A 26,559-nucleotide genomic window follows, 5' to 3' on the forward strand; every position below is an offset into this window, starting at 1 on the left:
TTTAAAGATGAAATTACACTGATACTGTTAAGCAGCGAAAATCGAATATTGTTTTTTTGTACAATTGTTATAGATTTAACAAGAGGTACCAGCTTATTTTAAATTTTCAAAAAAAAACAGACTAAAGATGTCTTTTAAATATCATAAAAAAGTCAAAATATTTTGGAAATAATGTAACGTACTAACATTTTTTTTTAGATTCTTAACGGAATGAGGAATGTATTGATTTTACAATGATGTGTCTTTTTTTGTGTCTGTATACCTAGTATCTACACCATCATCATTTGTCGAAAATTATTTAAGCTTCATTAGCTTTAATTTAAAACTTCAGGCGTGGTTGCAATTGAATATCCTTAGTGCATTATAGTGGTCAAAAGAAAGAAGTTTCCAATGGTTTTCAAAAAAATCGGGAAAAACTATAAAAAAATGACGGAAAAAAGAAATTTTTTTAATTAAACCATTTTTTGACAAAATCGACTTTTTATATAATCGCAACTCACAAACAAATCACTGTAAATACTTGAAATTTTCATTATATTTTTATATTAAGGTTATATACACACGTTTAAATTTTTATAATATTCTGGTTTTTTTTTTTTTTTTGAGCTATTCATAGACAACACATTTTCGATTTATCTAATTATTTTTTTTTGAAATATCGATAAAAATCGATAATGTTTTGATAAGAATATCAATTTTCTTACGTTACCTATGCGTTTTTTTAACTGCAGTAATCTAAAATATAATTTAATCATTATATTGACATTTATTATTATTTGACGTTATTGATTAATCAAACAGTTTGTTATTTTAATTTTAAATTTTTTTAAAAAAAAAGTGGACTTGCCTGGGAGGTGATCACAACTGACGAAATGCCAAAAATGTAATAACAGTGACACATGAAAAAAAAGGTACATTTTATTGAGAACGTATAATTCGTAATCCGAATAATCATTGATAATACATTTTTGGAAATCTAATCGTACATAATAATTAATATTATAGTCTAAAGAGCTGGTGTTGTAGAAAATATATTTTACGATATTATGCCAGGAGGAATATCTAGCGCCATCTGTGCGCGTTGATTTTCATCGTATTAGCGAGAACGGCTTTTGGTACATTCGCAATAGAACCGCGGTAGTACCAACACAACACTATGTAGTGGTTGATAACGCATGGTGATAAGCAAACAGCTGATCGCGGAACACGAAATTTAAATTATTTCGTGATAAGGCTCTCCTCCGGCGGCGTGCTTATGACGATAATCGTTATCTGAACGGAGAACGCCCACACGGCGACGGCATGATTACGTCGTCCGAATCGCGCGGCGGGTAGAGGGGGCGAGGGCCGGTTCGCGTTCGGTCGTCTACGGTTCGGCCGTCGCCGCCACCACTGACACCGATGTCTGGCAGCGGGCGCAGAGGCAGCGTCAGTCTCGGCCGTCTCGCTATCGCGTTTTTCCGCTAGCTGTCCCGACGCGTCGTCTGTTTCCCCGTCAGTGGATCATTTGCGTCCGATCTGTTTTCACTCAGTTCATTCGCACGCCGCACCGTATTTGTGTGTTTTTGTGCGCGCGCGCCCTCGTCTGCTTTAAAGTTTTAAATCGGATAAATATACACATATTTCCACCGCAAGCCGTCGTCCGAGTTTGGTGCGCGCGCCTGCTGGTCGTTGGTTCGTTTTGCGCGCGCGCGTACTCGCGTTAAAATCGTGTACTATCTATAATTTTATAGTTATTATTATTACTATTATTTTATATCGCTCGAAGAGTGTGTGTGCGCGAGTGCGTTTATCCAGTGCACTTTGACAAAATTCACTTTTTTCGTTTCCCTCCCCTCTCCCCGCTCCGTGTTGCCGCGTTGTAGCGGTTCGATCGCGCCTCTGTGGCGAATATACGATGCGGTCGGTCGATCGGTGCGGCCTACAGTCGTGGTAAATCCCTCGGAAAATCCCAACTTCCACCCGATCTTTGGGGACGTGGAAAGAGTCTGCCGCAATAGTATACTGTTGCAGTATTGCTTCCCGTCCGCTACACTCGGGCCACTTATCGATCGCGCGTCGGTGATGCCGCCGCCGAACTGCGGTATCCGTCCGGGTGTAACCGCTGTAACTGTTACGGTTGTGCGTGGAGTGAGAACAGCAGTCGCGGTCGCGGCCGCAGATTAAGCTTGCCGAGCGATGCCGGCCAGTGGCCGCGGACCGGACCTGACGGCCGCCGCGGCAGCAGCAGCAACAGCCGTCGCGGTCAAGAAGACTTCGCTGGAGAGCGGCGACGATTCGGAAGAGGAAAGCGAAATCCTGGAGGAGAGCCCTTGCGGACGGTGGCTGAAAAGACGTGAAGTGGTGAGTGCTTAAACTGTTTTTCATCGATTCAAAGTTGCCGACGATCGGTATTGTCTGATTGTTGTGGTGGGGACGAAAGGGTTTGACGTAATAACGTCTGGATGATACGTTTTTATTAATATTATTAAATTTATCGTCATCCAAATGGTCGTGAGTGTCGTCGGTAATCACCAATTCTAATGGGCCGTTATAATAATAGGTAGCAGTAGTCGTCTCCGTCGATCGTTGTTGTAAATCACTGATAAGCGATTGCGTGATAAGCCGGTTTTTTTTAAGCATGCGTTCTAAATCGAACAGTGCCCAACTGCCGCCGCCGCCGCCGCTTCCGCCGCCACTACCACCACCACTGACTGCCACTAGTAGACTGCAACGTCCGCCCACGACTAAATTATATTGTCATTACGCACTATTATATAATTACCAGCACATTGTGTTATTATTTTCGTTTAAATATAATAATAAACCGTACCTTTGAAATAATTTATATTTATATCAATTGGTAGGTATGTTTATTATAATTTATTATATTGATTTTTGCCCTGATTATTGACCCGGCAATAATGATAGTGGACTATTGTCTCGTCGATTCCACGTCGTTGTTATATAGTTGGTTTGCTCCGTATGATCGGTCCTCGGTACGACGGTACACAGTGTATTAAATTTGATTCCCGGTCCCGACAAACTAACGTCTTGTTATCGCGACAGCTGTCTATATTAGCAATTCACGATTAATAAAGAAATATTTGAGTCGATGTTACAATCAAGAGGTACAAAGTCGTGCATATTGGAAATATAAGGACCAGTAAATTATTTAAATTTTAGCTATGTATCTATTCGGTTTAATACGTTTTCATTATTTCCATTATAAAAAAACTACTGGCCTATTATCGAGTCTATTATCTATGTAACAATTTTTATGGAAACTTTTACTCGCGGCTGTGTAAACGATATTTTCTAGTAGCATATTAACACGTGTGATAAGTACCTAAACCTAATAAACTTAATTCACTTATTTAATACCTTAATATTATAGAAACGATACCTCTAATATTTAAATCGTTATAAATTTGTATTTTAGAAATTTAAAATACAAAGTACCTAATACATGCTATGATGATGATTCATATAATTATCCATAATATATATATCTGTATATAATCGCTTCAATATTATTTTTTAACCCTCGTGCTTACCTTAGTCAGTCTTGTACTTACTAACTAGGAACGTACATAAATGTTGTATATTTATATGGTATATTGGTCTAATTTACTAATTATTCTAACACAATCTATTAACTTGAACTTTTTTATGAATAATCGTTTTTAAGATATGCTATACCTAGTTATTATAGTATTTATATTATTTTAATAAACAGATATCTACTGTACCAACTCGTGTACCAAGTAGTTTAAATTTTTCTATACCGCAATTAACAAGTGTTACAGGTGATTAATTAAATAGACTTAAAAACAAATATAGGTACAAATTGATAATAATCATAACGTATTGAATTGTGTAAAATAGATCAAAATATAACTATTATGTGTGTTTATATTTAGATATTTAATTCAATAAAATGTATTATAAATAATTGGCTATAGGTATAGGAATAAAAACAGTTATAATAATTAAGTGTTACCTAACTATATAATAGTTTATATACCAAATACTATTCTTTTATTATCTATTAATTGGGTACAATTGAAATAGGTATTGAACCCATTTATTTTTCAAATTAATTTTGTGTGGTGATTTTTAGTAAAGTGCTTATATCGTCTACAGTAGTATAAGATGGGTAAAATATAGTATAATATAGTACCCATGATGTAGAAAAGATCTTCTCAACATCGTGACAGTACTTATAGATATTCTTAGTTTTGGCATTGATTTTAAATCAATGGTTTGAGGTATAGTTAAATTTCTGGTTGAAATCTTAAGGGAATTAGTTCATAATTAGAGATACGCACTAACTTTAATATCTATACATTTTATTTTATAATAATACGAATACCAATCTTCTTATATTATAAAATGCAAAGTAGTTCTCCCGTTTCTCGATTGGGGTGCTGCTGTACTAATATTTACCAAATAAAATAAGTACTTATTATTGATATTTCAAAATCAAAAAATAAAACTATAGATTTTAAATCATTATTTGTTTTAATTTATTTGCTTATACATGTAACGAAACATACGGGTAAACGTTGAATTTATCAATTATCATATTTTATTCATAATTAGAATCAACATAATATGGAATCACACATACCTTATTAGATCTATTGATCTTAATTGTGGCATATTTGAATCAAGTTTTGTAGGTAGGCTCAAAACCACACTTTCAAAGATTTACCTGCAGCTAAATACATTTGGAATGCATTAATTTATGTATGTGTGACTTAAATGATTTTCTATTAGCCCATTTTAAATATAGATTATAATTTATATTATGTATTATTCTAGGTATAAAAATTACTATTATAAAGTCTACCTCTAGGAACTAATTCATTTATTGACATTAATGTTTAATTTTAGAATCTGATTGTTTGCAAAGTGAACTTTGTCCTAAGATTAAACTAATTTAGGTAGGTAATAATAATCGGTGAATTATTAGTTATCACTTATCAGTAATACATTAGGTATTATGTCCTTGACTTACAAGACTGAGGTAGGTATAAAAAAATATTTAAAAATGAATATTATAAGTCTTAACTAAAAATTTGAGATACATTTTCCACGCATTAATATTATTTTTTTTCTTTATTTTTTTGTATTTTTTCTTAATAAGAGATCTATGTAAACGTCGATTATTAAGGTACATAGATGTTTCTTTTAGCTAAATAGATAAACAAATATCTAAGGACATTAACATTTAATCTTGCATTTAATGTACTAGTTAGTCTTAGTCTTAAACAACAACTCTAAAGAATTCATTTAAAGTACCTAATAACACATTAAATTGTATAATCTAGAACAATACGAAATCGGAAATATGTAGGTATCAATTTCTTCCTAAATGTTCTTAAATTCTTATATATTATACATATTCAGTTAAATAAGGTACTTGTACAAAATCAATACATTCGTAATTTTCGTGCATTCTTAGAAATTATATAACTTAATACTTATAGATACTATTATGTTAATACCTATTGTATTTTTACCAAAAAAAAAAAAAAAAAACTCAATAAATATCAATTGATTTAAGTTGTATTTTAGGTAAGTAATTTCTCGGAACATTTAGATTCTATGAGCGTACCTATTTATGTTAAAATTATTGGAATAGAATTACATACTGTGTTTCATTTGCATTACACACATAGATCGCGCGTTACCTGTGCTGTAAATAATTCCTGTGTCTATTGATGCGTTTTACTGGTCTTTTATTTAATATTTTTTTTCTTATATAAACAATTTAATTTGGAGAATTTTAAATAGATAAGTGTTTAAAATCAAATGTAGTTAGTTTCTAAAATCTTGACGAAAGTAATTTTTTTTTGTAAACGTGCTCTTATTTTTATAGGTAGATAGGGAAGATATAATGACTATATGACGTTATGAAACTTTTATATTATAAAATAAAATAAATATCAATGTGTTTTTTATTAATATAATGAATAATGTTCGATTATATCGATATTTTCAGGACGCAATTAGGTTAGAAAATGAGGTATACCGTGACGCAAATAAGCTATAGCCCTTTTTGAATCTTTTTTTTGGGACGCGACTTACTTACTGATAATAAATTCGGACGCAAATATACTGCTCCCGATAGATAAGTATCAAGATTATTATTAAACCGTTGTTGAAAATCTGTTCATCTCTTTGTTTTATCACGGGACAGTCACTTTTAATGTTTTATTGTTTCTTGACTAATGATAGCTTCTAGATAAAACCAATGTAATGTCTATCAGTACATTTCTGTATACGTTGTGTGTGTTATACTGTGTTATCAATTAATTTTTGCAAATATTGATGGTAAAACTGAAAAATATAATTGCAGGTTCCCTTTCCTTTGAAATTTAAATTCTGTATCAATAAAATATACACCTATTATAATATATATTACATTTAAAAGTTGAGTTTATAATAAGAACTGATTATAACTATTACTAATTATTGTATGTATCATTAAAATTGTGGAACTTGTGAATATACTATCAAAAAATTCATTTGTAGCTTATATTTTATAAAATATTTTTGGTTGATGTCCAACCCTCTATCCCATCTCTGCTACTACTCTCGTTGGCGTTCGGGCATTACATTCCCTATTACGATCCATTAATTTAGGCGAAAACAACTATTTTTAATGCCCGGTATTTGGCATTCAAGATTGACAAGTTAGACGATACTGTTTACCGGTCAAGCTATTAAGATGTATCGTTCGAAACAGCAAAATATCAAATATACCTTAATTTTTTTATTTTTACCTGTTAAATTTGTAAATATATGGCTGTTACAAGTCTTGTTGAATTCTTTAAATTTTCCGAATAAAATTGTTTTCATTATTATTGAATTGCTTTTATCTAAGTATATAATATGTAAGTAGTAGAATTTACTTAAAAGTTAAAATATATTATCAAAGGTATTATCATTTATCTGTATTGATACTTTGAAATTTTATTGTATGTAAGGAAAACATAACACAATTATTATTTTAGATTAGGTAGATGAAATCATAAGTGGTTATTTTCAGTACTCCAATACTTATAGTTTTATTTTATAGTTATTATTTAATATAATATTTATTTCGAAAATGCATGTTATAGTTTTAATACGCCAGAGGCTAGTTAATACAGTTTAAATTTAGTAAAATTTGGCAAAGGTTCACATATGTATTTATCTTGAATTTGATCTCAATAATATTAATTTTGTTTTCTTTAATGGATGTCAGTTTAATTCCAAAATAAACAAAATATTTTGGTAAACACTTAAAAATTATATATATAATACCTCGTATAAAAATGATGCACTACATTTTTTTCTTTTAATAAAATATGTTCCGTTACTATCAAGGTTAGGCGCAAGTACCTTTTAATAAAATAAAAATAAAAATAAATTAATAAATTACTTATTGTTCAATATATTATGATCAAGTTCTTCAATAATTCCTTTATTTTTATAACAACAGTTTACAGAAATATTAGACAATTGGGTTATAAATAAAGTATACTATAGGCACTCGTAATTATTAATATATATATTGTGGTATTCACAACAAACGCAGTATTTATAATTTACTATTAATACAAAATAAAATATAATATTTAAGAAAAATATACTTCAAAATAGTTAAATACATGCATTTATGATTTATTACTGGTATATTATTTATTTTAAACACACATAGGTAATATAAGTTATACTCAACATATTTACAAGTGTTAAATAATTTAATTTTAACTTAAAATTGTTTTCTATTTAGTACGATGTATTTCCCAAAATTAAACGTCAAATATTTTAATATCAATTATATTAATAACGTTATATCATTATATTCCGTTCGGTGTAATTACTAATTGTATGTTTGCTTGAAGTTTTAATTTTCATAAAATTGGTGGACATCGTTTTATATAACATGTCTATTATTAATAATACCTCATTGGATTATATATTTTTATGTATTTGACCTTGGTTTTATGTGTGGTACCATTTGCTTTTTGGTACCGGAATTGTAAAAATTAATTAATTTTACATATTCAAAAGCTACACAATGCGAAATTATTACTGATATTTTTTAGAAGCGTGTTTAAATGTCATAACAGGCGTATAACCGTGGTTAATTAAATGCTGAAGACAGTTTATAATAATCTTCTTATACAATTCAGCTTAATAAAATAATATCGAGTTCGATTTTTTCACTTTCAAAACTGTTTAATTAATACTTTTGAAATAACAAACGAATTAAATTATTCTATAAATGTGAGTTACTTTACTTCCAATAATTATCTATATTCAATGAGTAATATACTTTTAAGTTATAAAGTTACTCACTGTTTCAAAATAGACGCTTAAGCATCAACAAAACAGGTTCATCGCGTTGTTAGACTAACAATTGTAATTCATAACTTAGTATTATCAAATATTTTGTTAGTCTAGTATTTTATTACTATGGTATTGGCACTAATTTATATAATAATTAATATTACTTATTTAATGGTGTGTGTCTGTGATATTGCTTTGATATTATGATGCAAAATACATAACATTTTCATACTTTTATCACATTGATTTATTTTATATTTTTCAGTGTGTTGATCAGATAGGTCAGCTGATAATATTTGTCAACATTTATTTTGAAATTATTAATATTTAGGAATAAATATCTAAATATTCATAAATAATTAGTTTTAGTACTATAATAAAACTATATATTAATTTATAATAAATCTAACCAGCAAATCGGTTAAAGTATTTTTTTGGTGAAATGTTTATTTAAAAAAATAGATAACTAACAATGAAATTTGGACGCATTATATTTTACATGGTCAACATGGATGATCGTGTATTCGTGTGTATCTTTAAAAGTTAAGCGTGTTAAATGTCATGTTAATTTTTAATAAAAAAAACTGTAGAATTTAATGAAATAGAATCGATTCTAGGCAGTAGGCAACCTAAAAATTTTAAATAAAATACTTTGGATTGACCTTCTAAAATTTGAGCAATTGACATAGTAGAGCTGTTAAACTCATTAATGCCATAAACGGATGAATTGAAATGCCCTTAGCTTAATCATGGGACGTAATTTGAATCACAAATTATTTTGACATTGGCTCCCTGGAATATAGGCTCATCAAATTTCGTCAGAACGTGATAAAACTGCTTTGGTATAATAATCACAACCTTGTTTATCATGTTAATAAATGTATAATATGGTTACGTTATATTAACGAAGAGCGCGATATACGTGGGCCCCACTTGTTATAAGTTATAACCTCCGGATTGTGTAGTGGAAAAATTGATTACTTAAACCATATCAATATCTTTCTGCAAGTAGTACGTATTTCCAAAGCTTCTTGTTATTCCTAGTATCACATTACTGTCTACATTTCTTGTATTCTATTTTTTTTTTACCTTATTATTTTTTTCTTTTTATTAGCACATATACAATTTAAGTAATTAATACATTTTACAAAAATAATCTACATTTAAACTTATAAAACATTTAGGTAGGTATTTATGTAATTTTAAAATAGGATTGAAATGTGTAGTTATATAATATATAATATATGATTCTTATTGAAAAGTTTAAAAATATTGTACATGGGGTTGTGAGATTTGAACCCATTATAAATCCTAATATCAATTTAATTTATAGTAAGAGGATTTTCGTTATATTTGTTGTTACTTTAATTAATGAAGTTCTAATGCGATTATATCAAGGACACGCCTTAATTGTTAATTTTTTTTTTTAAACTCGAAAAGTCGAAATTCACCATTCATAACTTTATAAGGATTCTGTTTCTATTAGTAAATTGTTTATTTCAATAGACTTAGTCTTAGTCTTACACATTGGTTTTAATAAAACTTTATATTTCCATCTAAATTTGACTATTCTATTTAATATAATTATCTAAATTTTAGTTATATTTTATTAGTTAGTTATTACTTGTTGTTTGTTATATATAATATATCAATATATTATAGGTACGCTTAATGTGTTTTAATGATCGATTAATTATGATTATTAGTTTTAGTATAGGTACTAAGGATTATATAGTATTTATAAAGATTGAAAAAAAGTATTTTGTATTATTGTGATTAATTAATATATTTCTTATGGATACATTAAAATAATTATTTTATATTGTAAAATCCTGTTTATATACTCATACCTATTTCATAATTATCACAAAACTGACATCAAAAAAATAGGTATGGTTAATTTGTAAAGCTAACGCCGGCGTTCAAGGACGTTGAGGAAACCAATCAAACTAGAACAAAGGACTATTATGTTAATACTGATAGTATTTTTGTATAATAAATAAATAATTTTTCTACAAAAAGCATTGCATTGACCATTTAATTAGAACAACATCGAGTAGAGTTAATAGTATAACATTAAATCCATCGTTATAATTTAATGTTTTTAAGTTTGGTGACACTGAAATATTGAATAGGGTTGAAACTATTCTTGTCAGCAGGCGTTGTCCCCATACACACAAAGCCCGATGATATATTAGTATCTACTGTAGACTGTAAAGACTATACTAAACTACACTTATATGTTATATTAATAGTTAATTCTGCTATTTCTATAATATAGTTTGCGTTTATACGGTTCAGTTATAAATATATTTTGTGTATACATTCAATTTTAATTTAAAATAGAAGTAAATATATCTTGGTATTTTAAGAATACCATGATAATATAAATTGGTATATAACTGATATAACCATACTAGTACTTCAACTGTCTAATGAGACTTGAGTGCACTCGCTGCAGCCCGACGAAAATCGGTTCTTCTATTTATCTTCACGTGTCACCCTGCATTCATATTGGAACCGGTCTCGTTGGTAGGAGGTCGCGTGGTGATTCGTTTAGAATCGGCGTTTTTTCCAGTAGGACAGAAAGTACTTATACTTTGTTTATCTCGAGTAATTGATTATCAGGGTTATCAAATTCTTTCATAATTACACCACTTACGGAAAATATGGAAAACCTAGATATTGCAGTGAATTTTTTGTTTGTCAAGGAATTCAAGTCAAGTCTGACCTGACTTAAAAGGATTTTTTTTCTGGAATAAAAAAACAGTAACTAATAAAAGTTTTCAGAATCAGTGTATTTCAAAAATTAACATAGGTAGTTAAAAAATATAAAAAAACAATTTTTATCAAGCATTTACTCTATATACGCTCGTATAAAGTGAATAAATTATTATTTTTTTTATCTTGCAGTAATTCTTATGATATTTGGCCATCTAGGTTTCTGAATAAAATAAAAAATTTATCTAGATTGGAATTTTATGTATTAAAAGAAAATATTTAATGTTAAAATAATTTTAATGTGATAGTATTATTATTAACTATTATGGTCATAGTATAAATGCGACTTAATAAAAAGAAATGCAATTTATTTATTTTTATATTAGTGTTTATTTAAATTTAAATGTAAACTTATTATTTGTTTAATATTTTATTAATACATTTGGCAGCTTCAGGTAGAAGATTTACTTAAATGTATATCTATATTTATCGAGATTTTGTAATTATTATTATTATTTTTTGTAATTATATGAAATTTAAGAAAATAGCCCGAAAAATGTTGAAAAGTCATTGAGTTGTTAATCTTTAAATTTTTAAAACTATAACTTCTATGTTTTTGGACTGTTCCACCAATCTGATCAATGTTTTAATGTCTTGATATTCAATTTCAATATTCTAGTTATATACTTATATACCTGAGTCGTTATTATAAAGAAATCAAATTATTTTTTGGTTTTGTAAAATTATGATCATTATTTATCTCGTTATTTATTGAAATAAATATTTATGTATTTATATTTCTAATACAAATATATTTCGAGGTATTTCATATTATGCTAATCTGGAATTATAACATAAAATGTTTTGTACTTTATTTATTTTATGTTATTAAAAAACAATTTATATAGTTGAATTTCCTTGGCTCTATTGGGCCTATGACAATTTTTCACTCTGGGTATATGATGACATGATATTATGCGTGCGGATCAAGTACGGATATTAAAATATTCTGTTTTTATTAATTATAACGTAGTATATTGTATAGTGATTTGACGCACCCAATATAGAGTTAACGGATGTACGCATTGAGATTTTGACCTTGAACAAAAGGTACGATTTTGTACAAATTCATTCATAAAAACTAAAACTGATACGGTTAAATGCGACTTGAAACAGTTGAAACCAACTTAAATATATGTCATAAAATGATTTGCTTCAACATTATCCATATTACTTGTTGTTTTCACTAATTAGTTATTATACATATTAAATTAATGAAATATACTTGTGAGAAAATCATAAATTATTTTATGATAACAAGTTATATTACAATTAATACGTATTTCTAGTCATGATTTTTACTTGACAAATATTTATCAAAGTAAATAATTACTGGTATGATTATTTGTTATGGTAGTATTCGAATGTATTATTGTCTTCTTTATGAGATACCACACCCGCATGTTTTGTGTCCGTTTTTCAAACACACATCGTTACAATATTTCGTATTGAGATTAGAATGATATTCTCTATTTAAAGATAATAATATTATCTAGGACATCTTCTATGTTTTATCCGGAAACGAAAAACCACGAATGTGAATATTACTTTAAGTTCAACAATCAATTTTAACTAGGTAAATTACTAAATCATAACTAATTTAATCGGAAGAATTTTATAATTATTTTTTTATGATAACTATTTCTCTATAATGCTAATATAATTTAGATTAACATAATGTATGATATTTTGGAGCATTTTTCTTATAACTATTGTCTATTAATTATTTGAAGCAAACAATGAATGTGTCCAATATCAATGAGAGAATTATTTAATGTGTAACATATGTTAAACTAGACGGTTATTTATTTCGAACAACGGTATTAAAGTTTTATTGCATACAATAAAATATCCGTCGTCTTCTGCTAGGATGTAAATTGGCATATTGATAGACGTAGAAATTTTATTTTTTAGAAAATGTGTACTTCAAAACTTTATGTAGTGTCTATTTTTAGACAAAAGAATTATACAACTTGTAGTTGTACAATAAACGTGTGGGCCCTAAGGATAATGGTTGTAAGTAGGCAGTAAGTTATGTGGATTATCCTTAGGTACATTCTCGACATCTACGTGACTCATCCAATGTTAACCAGTTTTATATTATTATTAAAAAAAAACCTGAAAGTATGTGTTGTGAATATTTGTTTCGAATTTATTTAACTAAATATCATGACAAAGTAAATAAAAGTACATATTATATAAAATAAAGTTTCAAATACTATTTTTAATCATCAAAAGATTGAGAATGTATCATAATAATACTTAATAATACATAATTCTTAGCTATTTAGTTTTTATGCTTTTTATCATAATTTCTAGTATAAATGTTTTAGATTTTGAACGAAGTGATGAATGTATTTTTCTTCGATTATATTTATATAATTATTCTATATATTTATTCATTTAATTTTATTACTTATAAATAATATTGCAGTAACATGTAACTTTAGATTTAGAAGTAATGAAGTGAAATATAGTTTGTTTTTCTTATTCTTAAACGTTTGATGATTCTTTATATGTTAAAAATTTTGGCTTGCATGTACCTATTTATAAATATTATGTTTTTATGAATTTAAAGTATTCCTTTAACCACCAAAATAAATCAATACAAATAGTATTTTGTTGTATCCTTGCCAATGTAACGAAATATTTTGGTACCGAATAGTGTTTAAATGTTTTAAATATTAATTAGATATTATCAATCAATGTAATTTGTAACTTGGTTGATTTACCTTTGAGCTTTTTATTTTTAAATGTTTTAAAATGATGGTATTTTTTTATTTTAATAAGCATATAAGTTGGAATGTAGCTTGGTCAGATACTTAGATATATGAAGAATTATTTTTGAAATCCGTGTAATATAGTTAGAAACAATTTTTAAGAATTTAAAAAAATATATATAAATCATCCATAGTTTCTTAATAATTGTACATTTCTATTTTCCTGTTTCTTAAATTATTCACTATTACACTGATGCGTCATTATACATTAAAAAAATATTCTGTACTTATAAGGGCAGTTAGGGTCAGCATCCAAAATATATATTTATTAAAATAAAAAAATAAAACAAAAAAAAATAGGTTATCTATATCATTATTTGAGTTTTGCCAATACATTTTATAAGAATTATAAACGTGACAATTGCCATATTAAATTAATATAATATATACGTCCATATACGTCCAACAGAATACCATATATACATTTTATATCCTTATAACCAGATAATTTATAGTCTATGTACAGTTTGGTCACGCCTATATGCCTTAATATAATTTTGTTGTTTCAGAAATTAATTTAGTCATAATGAGTTATTTATTCTTAACAATTTTAAGACTAATTGTCTAGTTGACTTAGCCTTTTCCTTAGGTATAGATAACATTCATATTATACATTGCTATCTGTACAAATTTCTGAGTGTTTATATTGCCATTGTATTATGAGTTATTACTTATATACTTATATTAATGCCAAAAGGTCAATGATATGATAAACAAATGCCTATTACACGAAAAAAGTTTTCTTTTATTTAGTTCTTTATATTATATATTATGTTCTGATATAATTGCTTCATAATTCATCATATATATTATTATAAATTATAATAGTAATAATATATTCATTATTTTTTTTTTAAATGTTTATACATGACATTTTCCTTTCGTTTGTACTAATTTAGAAATTATTTCTTTGAGATTATGAATCCCACGAAGACTTAATACCATAATATTGAGGTGAAATCTTAAATGACATGTCTCATTTTCGAGTTAAAAATGTATACTATTTGATAATAATTTAATTTTGTGTACCTATGTATTATAATGTACAATGGACAATGGACATTCTAATTATATTTTTGTATTTTTCGTTGTAATTTAACTGTATTTATTTTAAATCTCATATTATTAGCTGGGTATATTTTTTTTTTCAAAATTAAAAATTAATTAAATCTATCTAGAAATTAATAAACAATTATAAATATATATTTTTGTAAATCGATTGGATTAAATTTTGGGTCAATTTCACGTAAATATTGGTGTATTTTTACGCGTAGATTTAAACGACGAGTTACCATTTAACAGTTACCTCGTATATATAATTGATACAATTATTTATTATTATTATTATTATATTTTTTTTTTTGTATAATATACATTGTATATTATTATTTATGATAAATTGTATACTATAAACGCACATATTATATAATATACTTTATTAGTATATTACAATACAAGAAAATCGTTTAATAAATTAACATACTTATTACTTTTGAGTTATGAGTTATGACTTTTGATGGTACGTAACAAACTTCGTGTACCAGTTGACTATAAAGTATAAATAGTACTACCGTCGAAACATATTTAAAGATTCAGTAAAATTACTTTTTATTATAATTTATCATATAGCGATAAATATTTTTATAATATCAAATATATCATTTTATTATCTTTTAATGTGTACTAGTATTATAATAATTAAAATTGCTAACGAATTTAGAATCATTTTTATTGTTCTGTAGTTGGTATTTTACGGTACAATATTAACAGTTAAAACCATAATTATAAAATAAATAATTCATTTTTCGTGCTTGTGAATTTTTTGTATTTCTACACATTTGAATCTATACTCAGTTTACAGTTCGAAAATGTTTGAAATGTTTCGGTCCGGCCACTGTTTTCTAATTTTATTCGCTAAATTATACGTAACAGTTATATATGAACGTCTACGTATAAAAATACACCGAACTAATAACGTCTGTGCCTTAGGTCGTCTATATTAACTAGGAATTGTTCCTCGTTTTTATCGGTGTTTGAGTTTGTTAAAAATCCTTATTTTCCCTACACTATCGTGAAATGGGCTGAAAAAACTACGTCGTACCTATGTGTTTGGTACTTTAGGTCCAATGCGTGTTAAAATAACGCGCGTTGATATTGTATGAAGGCTGAATTGACGTTAATGGTATATGGTGGTGGTGTGATGAGTGTAGCAGCGTGAGAGGTGCGAGACCGCCTATTGGTATAATATAGGACATAAAGCCAAGTACCCGTGTCCCATAATATGGTTATTTACTAGTATACAGCTTAATACAACGATAATTGTAGTAAACCAGCACATGCTGTAAGCCATCTAAAGTTAATATCTATTAATCATTATATTATTATACAGTTGAATATTGATTTTTATTGAAATCGTTGTGGAAAATTAAGGTTTGAAAATATAAGAATTAAATCATATCTGGCAAGGTACGAGATTTATACTGCATAAAAGATACAAGAAACGATGATAATGTTATTTTTTACCAGATAAAGTGAATACAAATAATTTTATATACCAACTTAAATTATATATTATAGCATTTACGAACAAATTAGAATTGTTTTGATCTTTTGTTCATGTGTGAGTGTGTATATAATTATATTATAAATTGTACATTGTATATAATTTAATGTAGCGATAGCAAGTGTACGTAACGAAAAAATATTTAAATACATAAGTATTTGCTGAAAATTATATTTTAAGTACCTATTACTTTTTTTAATGTAAGAGAATATTTTTTCGTACGATGCAAATGAAAAGTATACTTAAAGCATTACTTTTTTATGTAAGAGAACATTTTTTCATACGATGCATGAAGACTGAAAATTTATATAATAAATGCATGTGTTGTGTAACAATTAGGTAGGTACTGGCAATTTGAGTTTTTAAACTTTAGTGTTTCATTAAGTTGTAAATTATAATCACTAAATACAAACAATGTTATCTATAGATAACTACACGTGATGTATTTATGGGTCTTTTACCTCGTTATTATAATATTAATTATTGAAATTATTACAATTTGATTCAACTTTATTATGTGAACCAAAAAAGATTTGATTTTAGATTTAACTCTACTATATAATTATAAGGTATACCTCGTACTATTACAGCCAATTAAACGTAGTAATATATTTAAATATTTTCAAAGTAAAGAAAGAATATCAAATATATAATTTGTCTATTAATCGATAATTTTTTTTATACGTTCTTTGTGTTCTTATCAATTTATTTAAAATTATAAATTTCACTTTCACATTTGGTATATTTATGCTCAATGAATTTATAATTATTATTATAATTTATTATTATCCGTCTACAAACTGATTACTACGTATTATATTATATATTACGTGCAATATTCATTATATTTATTAAGTTCAATGTCGATCAATTTAAAAATATATAATATATGTGTTAAATTTTATTGTATCTGAATTTTGTCCATTTTTGACTGCGTTTTATAAATTTATAAAAAACTTGTTTAGTTCAAACTGTGTTAAATTGAAAGTTTATATAGGTACAAGGCTGATTTAACAAATAATTAATATTTTTGGATTTGAGTTCAATTTTAATATCACATAATTATAACTACCGTTACTATTCTAAAATTGTACGAAATGACCTAAATAAGATTTACCAAAAGAAAAAAGATCTGGAATTATACCTTTAAAGATATATGCTAAAAAACCTGTTGATTGATTTTTGGAAATTTTCCAACTTAAATGCTATGCCAACTAACTGTTTTAACATAGGTAATTGTTATGTAAAATGTTCATTTCCAATCTACTCAAAATTATCATCTCTATGGTATATAATATGCTCTAGAATTATAATGTAAATTTATAGATAGCTGTTTGATACCCTTATTTTATTTTATTTTATTATTTGCATAAGTTAAAAATATAAATTATATTTTTATTAATTGTTATAATTTAATTGTAGAATTTTGTAATATGTAACCATGCGTTGCATAGAATATTCTTTCTTTAATATTAATTTATGATTTTTTTCTTTCATAATTCGATATATATACAATGGTTATCGTTTGATATAGTGCAATTTCATTTAAATCGACTTTAAATTATTTATTAGTATAAACATATTATTGTATCTCATACAACCCGGTAAATAAAATACTTAAAATAGTTAAAATATATTTATTTTTACGTAGATCATAAGTATAAAATCGCGTGCGTGCGCACACGCGCGCACGAGTTGTACTCGTATATTATGCCTGTTTATATGTTGCCAGCTGTTTCCGATCATTGGGAAATGGCTGGCGACGCGACGGCGGGGTCAATGGACGCCACCCCTATCAAGTTCTTTAAATTTTGATGACAATCGTTCTGTGAGTATTCAAGTGAACCGGATGAATACGCTACTCCCCTATAAAAAAATTGAAGTCGTTAAATAAAAATACTAATAATCAATAATGAATTGTATGATATACAGCCACCGCGGTATGTATGTAAAATAATTTTGCATAACATCATAAAGCACGTGTTATTTACTCATAATAAACGGTTGACTGAATAGAACAAAATTGGTCAGTGTTTAAAAATTTTTTTTATTAGATAGTTGTAAACTACAAATATTTTTGATTTTTACCGATATTTTTATTATTTTAAATGAGTGATTATTGAGTAATATAACTACCTATATTCATTTATTTGTTTGATAATTTTACATTGACACGTACCAAAAGTTTATATTTTCGAATCAACATAATATATTTATTTTTCTTTATGTAACTCTATATTTAATAGATTGCTATAGATTGTGATTAGCTATTACATGATTTATATTTTTTTGTTTAAATAATTTATTTATCCATGATTAGATAATAATTAACTTTAAAGCTTCATTTACGTACTATATATACTACTGTAGTATAGGGCTGTTGCAACTACGTCTATAACGTGCCTATAATAACGGCTTATTCTATTGTTCAATTTTGTTTTCAATTGCACACTCGTTGTTCATCGGAACTGAAACTGGTAGACATTGAAAATTGATTAATGATTCATTCGCATGGCACATATGACTGAGATGAGGGTAAATACACTACTTTAATGATTGACGTAACTACTAATATAATTTAAAATTAAAACATATTAAACGTATAGGTATATAATATATTCAATGTTGTCATGAAAATAATAATTTTTATAATTATAGGTATTTATTATACTATACTATGTTATTTTAATATTTTAAAATGGTCAACTTTAATTTTTTAAATATTTTTAATAGTTTATTTTATTCATTCAAAAATTGTAGATAATAATTAATATTATATATCACGAGGTCGTCAGGAAAACCATTAGGAAGTATTAAAGATAATTTATAAGGTCGTAAAGTTTCTCTCCTTTGAACACGTTTTTATGAACAATGTTTAATATTTTAAATGTTTTTAGGATTGTGTTAATAATATATAACACTTATTAAACTTAATATCAGAATTAAATGGAAAATATTCGAAAAAACGAAACAAATGCTTAGCGATGATTAAACAAAACCAGACTAATATGTGAAAGTTTTAAATAGTCGTATTGATATATATTGTATATATTGACAGGCGCAGACGTCTATAATAAAAACAGCTGCGCGTTAGACCTTCGCCTTCTTTATCCATTAATGGTACATCGTTTTTTTTTTTTTTTGTTATTTTAAATAGTTCTTTAAATGTATATAAATCACTATCAATAAAAGTATTATTAAAAAAAAAAAAAATGAATATACTTGAATTTATGAAATTTTCTAATATTGAACTTTCTACTATACACATTTCTACGAAAAACAGCATAACATATTATGCATTTAATTGTGTATTGAAATTAAAGATTTACAATTGATTATATTTTATATTTTTTTATAAATTGGTTGTGTATTAATTTGAACTCAATGTTCTTCAATCTCTAATTTTGGGAGAAATTACTGTTTGAACAAATTTTACATTTTTCTAGCTATGCAAATAAATTTTAAGTTTTGATTTTTACTTCAACATTTTTTCATTTTTAAATGATAAAAGTATATAACATTTATTTTCTTGTTTGTACCTAATTATATCAAATTCTGCAGTAACTATTCAAATTATATTTTTAATAAAGACGCAGTTAATGATTCACTTGAATTACGTGTACTACGTATATACACATTCTAAATGTTCTTATCAAATTAAAAATTGTTGACTAAGTTTAAAAAAATATTTGATGGTAATTTTATTTTAAGTGTAATGTATGATTTTACAAATTAAATGTAAAAACTAAGATAAAAATGTAAATCTAGGTGCAGCATTGGATCCCCAAAATTATACCTATCGAAATGAGGTTTATGAAGATAAATTTTTATTTAATTATAACCACGTGTTTAATTTTCATTTGAAATGTATGGAATTTAATCTTATTTCAATGTCACTGTTATTGTCTTGTAACAGTGTAATACCTATTGCAATGTGGTTTAATAGACATAAGTACCTATTTCCATTTTTTGAATTACACTATAATTTTGTATTTTTGTTATTATTATAATGTTGTACTTGATCAATAACTAGTAAAATAGCAATATATTATTATTATTATAGTATACATTGCACTTTTTTCCGACTAATAGTTTTTTTTTTATGTCACGTTGACAATTAAATAAACGTGTTTATTTACAATAGACAGAAATTAAAAAGCGGAATTTACCTTTGTCTAATAATGTGTTATGGAGTCATTAAGTTAGCTATAGTGTGTATGTGAATTAAGGTTAAACGTGACATTAATAAAAAGTAATATATTTATAAATTACAATACAAGTTTCTGTTGACAATCGAATTGTTTAAGACTAACAAAAGTAATAATTATAAAAATGGTTGTTTAAGGTTAAAAATACATTTTTCATATATTTTGTTTACCTATATTATTATCTTTAAAGTGTTATTATAGCTATAAATTCTGTAAATTAAATTTTGTTGTATCATATTTGATTATTGCAATTCATCGAGGAAGCATATTATTGTATAATTAATATAGTTAAACATTACTATTGCAATTTATTTTAATATTAGAATAATTTAACCAATAACCATACATAATTGCAATCCAATTGGATACGTATTGACGCGGTGTTCTTGTTATACATTCTTCATTATTTAATTTTTTTTTTCAAATTCGGTTATTTTTTCATTACCTAAATAAAAATAATATATCTTCGGAATTTTTTAATTTTAACTGTACTTTATTAATTTTAAAATCTAAAATATGAATTATTATTTGAAATCTTTCACAATTTAAATAAAGTATTTTCGCGGGGATAATATAGTCTTATAGATGGTTGTAATATTATCTTTAAGTAATATAAATATTAGTATACTAATATTTAATTATTACTAGTTATTGATAATTATGTTTCAATTTTTCTATCTAAAAGAAGTAAAATTAAAAAATTGCTTGTTTATCTGTATTGTTTTTTACAAGATTTTAGTTATTTTTGACGATTATTTTAACTGAATTAAAAAAATTTTCAATAGAATTCCAAGTAAATAGGAAGTACTTAATATTTTTTCTATACCTACATCAATAATAATTAAGTGCATTGTATGATAAGAATTGATATCGTATGCTCGTTTAACACAACTCACTATTTTTGACATAATTATAAAACAACAATATAGCTGTGTAAGATTCAGTCATTTAGATTAGGTACAATTAGAAACATGGAAAATATATAGAATGAAGTTTTTAAAATATTAATAAGTAGAAAAATAGTGTTGTACCATTTTGTGGTTGGAATATATCTGCATAGCTATACCAAATGTAATTGAGACTATTTGAAAAGCTCATGTCATTGTCAGGTTAGGTTATTACTTATTATCTGTACGCAGCAAATTTAATCTGGCCCTGTTTTAATTAGGCTTTGAGCTTATTAATATCAAGTTGATGTATTTTAATTAGTTCATTCATTTATCTTAAACTAAGAAAATGTCTTATTTTAGGTCATATTACCTTAATAATTTATTAGTTATAACATTTGTTATAATATAATCGTAAATATTTCCAGAACAAATAAATAATTTAATTTAATTTACCTCTCCTTATGTACGAGTATATGTATTTTATTAACTATTAATTTTATTTAAATTTTATTTTTCAAACTATACTTTTTATGAAAAATATAATGGTAGTATAATTTGATTCATTGTAATGGACTTTCGAAATTTTATAAAAACGTAGGCTTAGAATAAAAATAATGCCAATGTGATACATTATAATAAGCATTGAAATAACAAAAGTATTATTATTTACATTTTTTAGTTTTTAATCATCCCCCCCCCAAAAAAAAAAAATATCTTAAAAAAAAATACTAATAGTTTTGAAAAAAGAATAAAGTGTTAAAATAATTCCAGGTAATTGTATTTCCAATCAAAAATATATTGGTATAGTATTATATTATACACGTTTTCGTTTCTGAATATAGGTATTGTGTATAAGATGACAAGTGAAAAAAAAAACAATATGCATCAATTGCACGTCATTTCACTGTTAATACATGTTTTTTTTATTTTTCTTTATTTCGTCGATGTTTAAAGTTGTTATAATGTTATGTTATGTGCGATAATGATTTGTAAACTATACTCAGAGCTCTTCAGTTTTTCGGTCTGTTTATAGCGGAGTATGTAAAGTATCACTATTACTCAGATTCAACATTAATATATTTCAATATTCGGTCTTGTCAATGGCTACAATAGTATTTTGTTTTCGTTATGATTATCCCATATTCCGATCGTTAAGTATTTTCGCGAATAAAAAATAACACTTGAATATTGTGTATATTTTATATACTTTATATATAGGTACTTGGTTTGATTCTAGGGAAATTCCCAATAATTTCTAAACGTAAACTAGGAATGAAACCGGTTCGTTTGTACGACTTCTATAATATATAGCGGTATTTATTGTCGGCTGCGGAATTGAGACTTGGCCAACAAGTACTGGGGTAAACTTAATTGGGGGCAAGATGGTCTACCTTAAAAACATTTTAACCAGTTCATCAAATTTCGCGTTTTTTAATTACAAAGTGCTACAAATTAGAATACTGCTATTAAATACTTAACGTCACGTTAAATCGTGGTAGATATGTATGTAAATATATTATATAGTTAAGTAAACGAATATCGACATTTGTGCTCAAATTTTATATTTTATTGTATTATATAAAGTTTAAATATTAATGAAATGGTAATTTGACACAACAAAACGAGTAACATATTAATTGGTGCCAATTAACCCGTTTCTTAATTTTCTGGAACGTGTTGTATCTGACCATTTTATTACCAAAATATTTTAAGTAATTTTATTGTATCTAAAGGTTTTTTAATACTCTATATAACTCGTATTATCATGATTTTGATCATATACCATTATGAAATATTAAAACGACATTTAGTATGAATTTTAGAATTAATAATAAAAGCATTTGAAAGGCTAAAGAATAAATTAAAAACTGCAAGTATGCAATTCTACAAGTATTATAAAAATAATAAAATCTTATTTATTACAAAATTATATAATTTAATATTATAAATATATATCTTTATTTGGTACATAAATTTATTTTATTTTTCATTCCAAAATATTTTAAGCTAAACTATCAAAATAAAATGCACTTTTTCAATATACAAACTGGAATATTTGTCACTATTTATTAAAAATGTGTACAATTTTTTGTTTAATTTAAAATAATTTAAACATATAATAAATGGTAAGTACCTATCTTGGTACACTTTTTTATTACTACTATGTGTCAACATTTTGATTACATAACCCACGTCTAATAAATCCCCTTTAGTTAAAAAAACATCCGTTGAATTTTAAACATTATTTTAGTATAATATTATATCGTATATGTATTCTATAGGCACACAGTATTCTTTAAATTAAGTAAACAAAGTACAGCAGACTTAATCATCAACACACTTTATAATTCATATGATAAAGAACATAATAAAAAATTGCTTGTGTTTTAACATACTTATTCATCATTAAATGATAACATTATAGTCGTTACATCTATCAATTTAATAGTTATAATATCAAACCGTAAATGCGTTCATTATAATATTATAATTTATATAAGAGGTAGAAAATGTGAAAAAAAATTGAAAGAATTCGTGTTGTGCTGTAGTTATTGTAATACGATCATTGGCCACGATTTTGATAAAATACGTATATAGGTACATTAAAATACTATTATCATTGTGTAAAATTCTTTTGTTGTCATAAAATATATATTATAACGGTGGATATACGATATTGTTATAATATTAATTATATAGTATAGAGCGTTGTATATCGTATTAATATTATTATTATTCAGAAGTACCTATTATATTTTATTATAGATATTACGTAAAAACGTGAATTATGGGATGTAAGCTATAAAAATGTCTTAGGTTTGGTTGGGGGGGGCTTCATTTTTTTCCCTGGTTATATGAATGAAAATATTTATTGATCCAGGGTTTTCGTTACCGGAATAAAAATCTCTACCAGGAATAAAGTCCCGTGATCACATAGATATAGATATAATATTACATTGGTGTTTGAGGACTGTGATTAAAGATATTATTCTGGTTACCCATCGGCTTCAGATAAGATGACTCATGAAACAATACTAGCAAAAAATAATCTGTAGCGATCTAAAACGACAATATCGTATAATAAACCGTAAACCTACGATATATACTTGGATCATGTAAAATATAAGTTATCTAGGGGAATAATAAAATAGAATAAAATTAGTTCTGAATGTCGACATAATATGTATGATGCTAGTAGTTATTTTTACTGCGTTATATAATGGTTTATATAAATATATTAATATGTATTATAGTCGCTCTGTAAATCAATTTTATCGATGGCTAATCAGTATAATATTATCTTATATCGTTTTGAGGACCGAATTTCTTCTTCATTTATAAATACTATGACGTGCATGCTGTATAATATATCCTTAGTCGGTGCGGTTTAGGTATATCCGTGATGACGTTTTTGCATATTTTATTCACCACTAACGTTGTCGAATAGAGTAGAACAGAAGCGCAGCAGCAAATCCCATCGCCCAAACGCGGTTACACCGAGTATATCTATATATTTTTTTATTTTTTTTTTTTTGGTAAATTTTCGTTCGGGTAACAGTACAAAAAAATCTCTGGAATTCAACATTATACAAATACGTATATATAATTGTATAATACACGGCGATCAATTTTTTCCCTCTGCTCCATTGTCGTCGTCGTCGCCGCCGCCGCCGCCGCCTATCCTCCTCGTGCCAATTGTTACGCGTCGTCTGCGGCACACACATCGACGTATATTATTCATACACAATATACGTATACATTGTGTGTGTGTGTGTGTGTGTGTGTGTGTGTGTGTGTATTCGCTGGCCAAAACCGTTACTCTCCGTCGCGCCACCACCGCTCCCGCCCTACCAAGATATAACCCCTTCGTCTGCGCGTGCTTTGGACCGATCGAATGGTGGGGTGAAGTAGATGAGACGGAGGGGGGGAATTGGGAGTGCCAGACGAAATCACACGCATAACGTTATGGCCGGGGGCGCCTGTCGTCTGGCTGCCGGTCTGCCGCCGCCGCCGCCGCCGCCGCTGGTCGATAACACCCGTCTAGTGTCTCACCCCTTATTTTAGCACTGGCGGTAGGTAGGTATACGTATAGGTTTGTAAATATTATATACGGAATATGTATGTATAGGTATATAAATTGTATTGTTGAAACGCGACGAAAGCTTGTCCTAGGTCGGAGTCGTGTCAGACTGTTGGCGTCTATACCGCGGCCACGGCGTTTAGAGAGGAGTGGTGTACCGAAGTGACGCCGTTTAATGTGTATATTGTTTTCCGCGAATTGTGTTCTTTCGATTTTACGACATTGACCGGTGTCGCCGCGCTGCTGCTCAGGAGAAAGTTTAAAGGAACATTAAAATATGTATAACATTTTCTCTGCGGCATTTAGTGAACGTCGTACATTACGGACTTAATACCACGTCGTGTCAGTCATTTACGATTTTCACCTGAGGTCCAGTCGTCGTATATGAGTGTGAATATTACCCAGAATTTGCGAGTATAATGTTTTCCACGTAACACCGAATATACCGTCAGAACTCAAGGGTTACGTTAGTTTGATTATTATTAGGACAACATTTTAAATCCATATAGGTTTAGTGTAAGCACTGAGCAGCTAGGTTAAGTTATGACCTAACTGATAGATTAAAGGAATTTACTATTTGTCACTTATGAAAATTTCCCCCAATAGAAGTTACTGATTGCACAGTGCATTCGTTATAAATACCATTCAATATTAAATAAATACTCTTATGTTTGTTTCACCAGGTTATCATTGTTATCAAATATTTAAACGAATAAACGATTGTTCGTGATAGTTATACTATTTAATGCGGTTTCTCCAATTATTTGTCCCTTTTATTTGTGTTAATTATACAGTTTTACGTCCATCGCGTATTCTGTAATTGTATTTAATAAATTATAGGTGTATAATAAATAATTCAAGATTTTATTAAAAATGATTTGTTCTGTTTTTAATAAAGAAAAAACAGCATTACTATAAGTATAATGAC

At 27.1% G+C, this 26,559-nt stretch overlaps 1 protein-coding gene across 1 annotated transcript in view; it reads left to right on the forward strand.

Moving 5' to 3' along the window:
- Positions 1 to 1,411: 1,411 nt before the first annotated feature.
- LOC114132934 (nuclear receptor-binding protein homolog) overlaps positions 1,412 to 26,559 on the forward strand; it is a 48,162-nt gene continuing 23,014 nt past the window's right edge. The window contains exon 1 of the mRNA XM_027998542.2: positions 1,412 to 2,343. Coding sequence (XP_027854343.1) covers positions 2,179 to 2,343 — 165 coding nt within the window. The 5' untranslated portion in view covers positions 1,412 to 2,178. The remainder of the gene's footprint in view (positions 2,344 to 26,559) is intronic.

This window comes from Aphis gossypii, chromosome 1 (assembly GCF_020184175.1).
Source record: "Aphis gossypii isolate Hap1 chromosome 1, ASM2018417v2, whole genome shotgun sequence".
In the NCBI taxonomy this organism is placed as follows: Eukaryota; Metazoa; Arthropoda; class Insecta; order Hemiptera; family Aphididae; genus Aphis; species Aphis gossypii.